The following is a 10,139-nucleotide window of genomic DNA, read 5'->3' on the forward strand; positions in this document are numbered from 1 at the left end:
TGCATATTATGTTTAATAAGTTAAGCATGAAGAACACTTACGAGTGATTTCTCCCTTGGTGAATATAACTATTCGTTGTGCGAGACACAGCTTTTTGTATAGTGCTAAGCCATTATGTTTCCCAAGCAAAGTGATTATGAAATTATTTCTCTTCTTAGCTTCAAACTTCCACTTCTTTACAATAAATTGACACAAAAGTTAATTAATTACTTCTATATATAAAAGAAAAAGTATTCGAATCCTAATTTTTCATAAAATAAACAAAAGTAACATATTGATATCTATTAAGATGTCATCTTTGTCAAACTAAGCTAATAATAAAGTCATAATTTAATTAAGGTAATGAGTGTGATGCCTGGTGTAAGATGATGAATCGCTTGTGAATGCTCATCTTCTTGGATTACAGCTGAATAGCGATCTCTATTTAACGTGAACTACTCATATGTGTAAGACAGTGACTTCATAATTGATGACTTAGACTTCGCAACTACTCAAACTAAATAAGCTACTATGGCGATCACGGTTGTAATCATGTTTCCAAAATTTTCGGTATTTTTTTTTTCCATATAAGCCAACGAGCTTTAAGAAAATTGAATGCCCTTGTTTACAGTTGCATATTTCAGATCCATTGTGAACCATCTTATTATACTGAAAAAAAAAAAATAAAACATAGTGAGAATGCAACATGCTCCAAATCGAATCCCTCAAAATATGAACAATAGTTGTTTATAGTTAGCCACTTTGACGGTGTAAACCCCGCCAGGTTATGAATCCCACACTTTCATTAAAAATAAGAGGAAAAAGTCTCATGTATTTGATGAGAAGACAATAAGAGCGTCCATATCCTAAAGTTGAATTTAAACTGATATATTATATATATATATATATATATATATATATATATATATATATATTATAATTTAAATAACAAACATAATACTTGTTTACCTTTTATCCACATTTGAACATTTTCCACATGAAGTTTCATAGAAAATATATATAATCAATTTCATATAGTTATTGGTGACCAACCGTAGGAACCACGCAAGAAAATGATGGAATAAAAATGAGGAAAATGCATACAAATTGCTGATTCTTGGTGCTATATATTGATTATGAATGTGTTGTTCCAAGCGTTCTAAAGTTCCATTGTTTGAAATGACCTGGTAAAATAAGCCTTCAAAATCCAATTGTTCGTAGTCATTGCAGGTCTGATTTAGAAGGAGGAGGAGAGTAGAATTCAAATTAATTGGAAGCATCAATCGTGATTTCAAAGGTATATGCATAACTTATACGCGTATGTGGGTAGCCAGAATACCATAACTATAACTATCATGGATCTATACTTGAAACCACTCTTATTAGTATTCCATTATTGTATGCAAATATTGCTTAATTAAATAAAACAATTTCAACAAAAGCAAATTCAGTTTCATTTCAACCATTATATATATTATATCCGAATTTATGAATTTGTCTCTGTTTTGACAAAAAAAAAAAATCCTTATACTGATCGACTACGTGTATGAATTCAGATAATATCCAATTTTTTTCAATTAATTATATAAACAACGATGGATACATATATATCTACCCGTTATACATGCCTTAGTACTCATATCCTCTTATGTTACTAAAGAACCTAATATATATATATATATAATATAATAATAATTATTATTATAATATTATTATTATATTAGTATTTAGTTTTATAATCCATATGTATTATTAATTACAATAAATTAAATATTTTATATCTCACATTTTAATATTTTTACATTTTTTTAATAATTTTTATTTATTGTTTTTCTTTCACATAAAATATGTGACCGTCAATTTTAAGTATTTTATCATCCAAGCATATCTTAGGAATATCAACGGGTCATGTCGGGTTGGACACGAATAATGCTTACTCGTTACCTAACTTGCAAAAAAGAAAACATTTATCTATTACCTGTTTGTTTACTCGTTGGATATCTATTTAAAAAATATTCATAAATATTTTTAAAAATCTTAAAAATCGTGAGTACTCATGGATACCCGCATACTAAGAAATATTTGAAAAAAAAATATATTTTATAAATTTTTTAAATAAAATTCAAATGAAATTAATATAAAAAATATATATTAAATTAAATATAAGTTAACATTTAATTTTATTTTATTTTTAATTAAATTTAACTTAATAAAAAATAAAATAAATTTTATTTTTATTTTTTTGCGGGTAATGAATATCATGGAGTACGAGTAATATGATATCGGTACCTGATCCATTTATGAACATGTATTAAAATATCCGCTACCCACTTTTCGCGAGTAATAAATATTCGTGGGTAATAACTATCTGTCGCGGATTTTATCCAATGATATCTGTGAGCAGAAGTATTTTTGTTGTCCCTAACATATATTTTTATTAACTTTTATCTTTAATTTTTGTTTTATTTGGATAACTTTGTTTTACTATAATAATTTTCATTATTCCTTAAACAGCTTGCTAGTTTGAGATTTATATTTCTTATATATTCAAGGTATTTTTCATCTTAGCACATTTTCAATTATATATTTGTTTTCATTGGTGTAATTTGATTGAATGGTGTATCAAATTATTTCTAATAAGATACACATATGATATTTTTAATTCTTTTTAATATTTTTATTTATTGTTTATTTTGATAATGGAGAATACCGTTTTGATGTTTTTTTTACATAATTTTTTTTATTTTTTAACTTATTATCATAAGTATAATTTATTGTTGTTATCGTATAAAGACATTTTATTTATTAAAATATAATAACTTATTTTATTGTCATGAATTTATTTTATCATCATCTAATATATATCGAAGTTTAAAAGGTAAAAAATTTATACTAAATTTTAATTATAATTAATTTAATATTAGTTCTTTGTAAGATTTCGTGGTGTACTATAATTTTTATGAATGCATGAAAGAAAAAAAATTTAATAGAATTTATAAAAAAAGTAAAAAAACATTTAAAATATTTTTAAACTTGAACAATGATTTTTTTTTTTAAAAACATGAATATGAAATAATAAAACTCGTTTTAATGAAAATTCATTCTAGTTTCCCGGTATTTTCCCTAATATGAATAATTTAGCATGACAAATGAAAAGGTAAACTTTGCTGAATTTAAAAAAGTAAATGAGTAAATAAACTAATAAAATCCCACGTCATAATCGGTGAAACTAAAAGAGAATAAAAAAGTGGAAACTAATTAAATGGTTTTACATATATATGCAGGCAGCAGCACTTACAAAGCCTGTTCCCACTGTAAACAAAAGAAAGGTCGCGTGAAAGGTTGGTTATTAAGTATTAATGGAAGAGACCAAAAAAGGAGGAGTTGGGTTTCCGAGGATGATGAAGGGTCCCTTTGGTGTTCCTGAAAAGCCAGAATTCAATGTTGGGTTGGATGCTCCATTGACCAAGCTCAAGATGGAGCTTCTCAATCGTCCTAAGTCCATCATTGTGCTCACTGGTTTTGGAGGATCTGGGAAAACCACTCTCGCTACTTTGCTCTGTTGGGATCAACAGATCAGGGGTAAGTCATAACCCTTTTTGCAAGTCAAATGTTTTGATTCCCATTCTCTTCTGCTCTTTCACTTTATGCAATTTAGATACCTCTCAGTTTCAATGTTACTGCTTGCAAAAGGAGGAGTGAAAAAGAGAGAAAGTGTGAGATATAATAAACGATAAAGAAAGAAACTCATCCAATACTGTTGCATGAGTTGATATTTGAATTATATACGTTCATCACATAAGTTTTGATGATAGATGTACGTTCCAAAAATTTAAGGAATAATGTGAAAAGCAGATACAATACAACTCACATTTATTTAAGTGTACTTCACTCCTTTTCTCCCACAAGAAGTTTGTTAATTGTTTTTAGCTCAAGTCTACTACCAACTAATTGCATGAATAAGCAATCGATTCTTATTTGTGGATGAGGCAGATTCACAACTTCTACATGATGCAAACTTGCTTGTTAAGAAAAGTGATTTATATGAATCATTAAATCCACCTTTTCCAGGTGCAAGTTATGGACTAAAAAGAACCAACCTTTGTTGATTACTGCTCATTTAGTCATTTCGTTTTGTGCTAACATAATTTTTTAATTGTCTATTATAAAGTATATACCTTAACTTTTATATTTTTATTTTATAAGAGAAATGGACTCGCTTTTGTTTCATTTATGTTGGATCTTAATGGATCAAATATCAATTATTAAATGAACGATTGGATCAGAGGTTTTCTTGTCTCTCCCACCCGTATGAATAAATGACAGATATATATAATGCTCTGAACTCACGGTTCTTTTGATTTGACAAGGCAAATTCGGGGAAAATATATATTTTGTGACTATCTCGAAAACGCCTAAGTTGAAGATGATGGTGGAAAGACTATTTGAACATCTTGCATATGAAGCACCTAAATTTCAAAACGATGAAGAGACAATTAATCAATTGGAAATTTTACTAAGGAAATTGAAGGGAAGCCCAATGTTGATGGTTCTGGATGATGTTTGGCCTCACTCAGAAGATCTGGTGGAGAAATTTAAATTCCATTTATCAGATTATAAACTTTTGGTGACTTCAAGGGTTGCATTTCCAAGATTTGGCACCCCATGTGTCTTAAAACCACTCCTTCACCAACATGCAATCACCCTTTTCCGTCACTATGCTCACTTGGACACCAACAGTTTAAATATTCCAGACCAAGATACAATCCAAAAGGTGCTTCTTCTTAATAATAGTTCCTGTTCTTCTGCATAATGCAGTCAAAAACAAATTTAAGGACAATTTTTTTATAACTTTATTAGTGTTTCATTTGAAATTTATTACTTTTTAGAGTTTTCAAAATATAAAATTACTTACCTTCATTGCGTGCTTCCTCCTAGCGCCACCCTAAACTATATGTTTACTTGCACTGAATGCAGGTTGTGAAAAGTTGCATGGGTTTACCATTCGCCATTAAAGTGATTGGTAGGTCACTCAGTCATGGACCAAACGAGTTATGGAAAAAGATGGTGTTGGAATTGTCACATGGTAATTCCATACTTCATTGTAACACGGAATTGCTAACCTACCTCCATAAGATCTTAGATGTACTCGAAGATAATACAGTCACAAAAGAGTGCTTCTTGGACCTAGGGTTATTTCCTGAACATCAAAGAATTCCTGTTACAGCTCTCATTGACATGTGGGTAGAGTTGTATGGACTAGACAATGACGGCATAGAAGCAATGGCCATTATCGACAAATTAGAATCCATGAATCTTGCTAATGTCTTAATAACAAGGTGAAGTCAATATCTTCTTCTGCTTTCATTAGGACAAAATTTTACATTGCAACTAATCTACCTCATAAAGGATTATAATTTTGCTAATTTAACAGGAAGAATACAAGTGACACAGACAACTATTACTACAATAACCACTTCGTCGTCCTTCATGATCTTCTAAGAGAGCTGGCAGTTTATGAAAGCACCCTGGAACCAATTGAAGAGAGAAAAAGATTGATCATTGACACAAACGAAAATCAATGTGAATTGGGGCTTGATGAGAAGCAACAATGCATGGTGACCCGCATATTATCAAATTGTTTTAAATATTGTGTTAAACACAAACCCCAAATGATCACTGCTCGCACATTGTCCACATCAATTGGTTAGTTATCCCTTTGGAATTTTACTTGCAAATGAAGTTTGTTCCTTTCTTCAACTAACATACGGGTTGCTTTTGCAGATGAAAATGGTCCTTCATATTGGTCACACATGCATCCAACCCATGCAAAAGTTCTCATTTTGAATCTTCGAGTTAATCAGTACTCCTTTCCAGAATCCATGAAGAAAATGAGAAAACTAAAAGTTCTGATAGTTACAAGTTACAATTTCCATCCTTCTGAGCTGACCAATTTTGAGCTACTTGGCTCTTTATCCAACCTGAAAAGAATTAGATTAGAAAGGATTGCTGTTCTTTCATCATTTGTCACACTGAAGAGTCTTACGAAACTATCCATATACATGAGCCAAGCCTTTCAAAATGGCCTCCTTCTAATTTCAGATGCATTTCCAAACCTAATGGATTTGAGCATTGACTATTGCAAAGATATGGTGGTGTTGCCAAGTGGTTTGTGTGATATTATCTCACTGAAGAAGCTCAGTGTTACTAATTGCCACAAGCTCTTAGCACTACCTCAAGAAATCGGAAAGTTGGTGCATTTGGAACTGCTAAGGCTCAGTTCTTGTACCGATCTGGAAGGGTTACCAGATTCTGTTGGAAGGCTTCAAAATCTAAGGCATCTTGACATCTCAAACTGCATAAGCCTTTCAAATTTACCAGAAGACGTTGGAAAATTGAGTAATCTGAGAAATGTGAGCATGATAAATTGTGAAAGGTGTGAATTGCCATACTCAGTTGTGAATCTTGTGAATTTGAAGACTGTAAGTTGCGATGAAGAGACAGCTACTTCATGGGAAGGGTTCAAAGCTATGCTTCCGAATCTACTGATAGAGGTGCCTCAAGTTGACATCAACTTAAACTGGCTTCATTCAGTTAGCTCCTAAGCCTCTTTCTATGAATTTGTATTGGATCCTTGGTCCTGTCACGTGCTAATCTTTCATTTGCTGCTTAATAATCATATATAACAAAGTGTAATAATAATCCTCCTCGTGTTTCTTCTAGTTTTGCTTTTGTAGTATATATTTGCTGGTTTCTTTCTTGTAAGAGAAGTGATAGTTGCACACTTCTTTATAATTATACTTCCTTTTCATCATCCTTCATGATAATATTTATTCAATAATTTAATTTGCATTTTAATTTAATATTTTATGATTAACTATGGTTGTCAAATGAATGCATTTTCGAAAGCCAGTGTGAAGAGGGAATATATAATCATGAAGAAGTGTCAAAGTATAACTTCTCCTTGTAAATACTAAGTCACTTGAAAGAGGTAGGATATTTCATTTATGTTTTGTCATGGTTAAAGATACAAGGTTTGGTGTTTCCAACAAAAAAAATATATTAATATATTGTTTTTGCACTTCCATTTTTTTGTTGAAAACTTTGACTACTTTTACTTTATTTAATAATTTTTAAAAAGTTAGCTTTAATTAATTTCTGACTTTTTATCACACCGACATCATATTTACTTTTTATTATACGATAAAAATATTTTGAGAAGAATAGTAGTGAGAGATTAATAAAATTTAATACACTTTATTGTTCTTAATAATATATGCCCGTGAATTTTGAATTGGTTTCCAATAAAAGAAGTCATTCGATTTAGTGCTTAAATTAAAAATAACGGTTAAAAATGTTTTGAGTTTCTTAACTGAATTTTGAAATTAGTTTATCTCAAAATTTTGGACCAATTTAATCATTCATCTCTCGAAATATGTGGATTTAGTTCTTTTATTAAACTTCTTTAAGTTTATTTGATGTTTCGTACACATGTCAGAAATATTGTATTTGAGTTGTTTATACTGTTTGACACATCTTCGTTTTAGTGTTAAATAAAATACTATTATGAAACGCGCTCGAAATGTTAAATAAATTTAACAAAAAATTTGATTAAGATGACTAAATTCACGTATTTCGAGAGATGATGGACTAAATTGATCCAAAGTTTCGAAATGAACTAATTTCAAAATTTCCTTAAAGAAAAACATAATTAACCCTAATTGTAATAATAACTAACAAAAACACAAATATTCTGTATTTTTTATCGGAATTTTTATTAATTACTCAAAAATAATGTGATTTTAAAAAGAATTCAAAAGTATATAACTTTGTAGGAGTGGTTAAATAATTGTGCGAAATTAAAAATTATTTATTTATTTATTAAACTTTATTTTTAATAAACTAACTAGCAAGTAATCCGTAAATATGGATGTGGAAAAGTTCAGTTGAATAAATTAAAAAAGGATATAATTAATAAAAATTTAAATAATTTTTAACATGATTTTTGCTATTTATTGTGATGTTTTGCTAACATTTAACTTTATAGGTATTTTGTTCTTAAATTTATATAACGATATAGATTGAAATTTTGAATTTATCATAATGGTGCTTAAAAATAAATTTGTGTATTATAGTTTGAAGCCAAATCGGTTTTAATTTTTTTAATAAAATTAATTATCTAAATGTTTACTTTTTTATTTATTTTGAAGTTTTAATTATATAGAGTAAGAAATAGTTTAAAGCAACACAAATACACTATCATTACAATTTAGTAGGGGTGTCAAAGTGAGTTAATTCGACTCACACGGGTTGGCTCACCACGGGTTGAGATACAGAAAAGGTCAAATCAACTCGGTTCACTTCTTAGGGAGCTAGAAATTTTGTAATTTGGTTCGACCCACCACAGGTTGGTGGGTTAGTGGATTGACTTATGATTTTTTTTTTTTGTAATTTATTGTATTACAATGAAAGTGAATTAACTTAATTTATATTTTTTATAATAGCTCAAAGTGTTCACCTCATTGTCGAAATATTATTATAAAGGTAGTAGTAGTTAAGGATTAAAGTATTAATATATATTACTTCACAAACAATTAATTAAACATTCAAACTATTCAAATATTATTGAACAATATTTTAATATTTAAAAATATGAAATTGTGGACTTATATAATTAGAAGTAGTATAATTATAACAAAAAAAATTAAAAAAATATTGGTAACCCACCTTCAACTCGTGATTTAAATGAATCGGGTTAAGTTCAATCCATTTTTAAAAAAATTAAATTTTTTTCAACACAACCCAACTCAAATTCATGATGAATAAGATTGACTTGCGAGTTAAAAATCATTTTAACATATGTACAATTTAAAGTATTGATTTAACATTTCGTTATATTGAATCATCATATATTGAACTTTACTACGTGGAATTCATATGTCAACCAATACATAGAAAGCAACTTTTTGCATAAGACAAATCAACGCGTGTAAGACGGAAATTAATTTTCCTTTGAATGAAACAATTCGTCTGTATTCAAAGAGAATTAAAGAGAAAAAATGGAGAAGAAATTAGTTAGTAACCAAAAGAGAATTAAAGAGAAATAATGGAGAAGAAATTAGTTAGTAACCATTTTTCCGAAAAAATCGCAAGTTTTCACAAAGAGTCTTCCGAATCTCACGTCAAAACCAAACTCGAGTTAGACCAAAAGTATATACATTTAATCTAGGATTAAATATATCTTTGTTACTTAATTTTTATTAAAAATTAAAATTAGTCTTTTTTGAAAACTTTGAACCAGTTTAGTCTCTCATATTTAGAAATGCATAGATTTAGTCATTTAAACCAAATTTTCTTAAGTTTATTTGATGTTTTTCATCTAATATTGAAGCGAAAATATGTCAAACAGTATAAACAAACTTATAAGATACTATAATGAAATGTGTTTAAAACGTCGAATACACTTAATGAAATTTGGTTAAAATGGTTAAATATACACATATCTAGAATTGAGAGACTAAATTAAATTAAAATTTTCAAGAAAAACTAATTACAATTTTCAAGAAAAGTTAATGGAAAAAAAACATATTTAACCGTTTAATCTAAAACAACTTAATAATAATAATAATAATAATAATAATAATAATAATAATAATGTATTTTAAGAATTACCATAGTAGTGCATTATTTTTTCAGTACATAGAGGTCTCATCTGAAATATAAACGGAGCATGGATAAGCGTGCATAAGAAAAAGAGGAATCATAAGTGTTACTTGTTATACAGATTCTATGCATTTCATTCCCTTCATAGCAACCTTCTCATGAATTCTACAAATATATGTCCCGTTAGCGGATGCATATACTTTTGTTGAATATTCATTAGTTCTTTCTCATATTATTTTCACCAACAATTCCTCCATATTAGTAACTCACTAATTAGTCTGCACTAAAATTTACTACTAAATAATATTTTAGTATAATGAGCACATTTGTGGCACATTGACTTGTATTTCATTTGATTTTCATTTACCTTAAACTCCAAATATATAAATATAAATTAGAATAACTATTTTAAATCAGATTCCTTTAGATATTATTTTTCAATAATTATATTTAAACAATAATCCTTTATTTCTTTTCATTATATTTTTCATCTTTAT

The 10,139-nt window shown here is 28.5% G+C and overlaps 1 protein-coding gene across 1 annotated transcript; it reads left to right on the plus strand.

Moving 5' to 3' along the window:
* Positions 1-1,151: 1,151 nt before the first annotated feature.
* On the plus strand, positions 1,152-6,794 carry LOC114175480 (putative disease resistance protein At5g66900). The gene is made up of 6 exons (XM_028060235.2): positions 1,152-1,276; positions 3,264-3,561; positions 4,350-4,753; positions 4,957-5,318; positions 5,414-5,685; positions 5,764-6,794. Exons 2-6 carry the CDS (start codon positions 3,339-3,341, stop codon positions 6,582-6,584), a joined length of 2,082 nt encoding a protein of 693 aa, XP_027916036.2. The 5' UTR covers positions 1,152-1,276; positions 3,264-3,338; the 3' UTR covers positions 6,585-6,794.
* Positions 6,795-10,139: the final 3,345 nt, after the last annotated feature.

Source organism: Vigna unguiculata, chromosome 3 (assembly GCF_037176805.1).
Source record: "Vigna unguiculata cultivar grain cowpea cultivar isolate G323 ecotype 2 chromosome 3, ASM3717680v1, whole genome shotgun sequence".
NCBI classification, from domain to species: domain Eukaryota; kingdom Viridiplantae; phylum Streptophyta; class Magnoliopsida; order Fabales; family Fabaceae; genus Vigna; species Vigna unguiculata.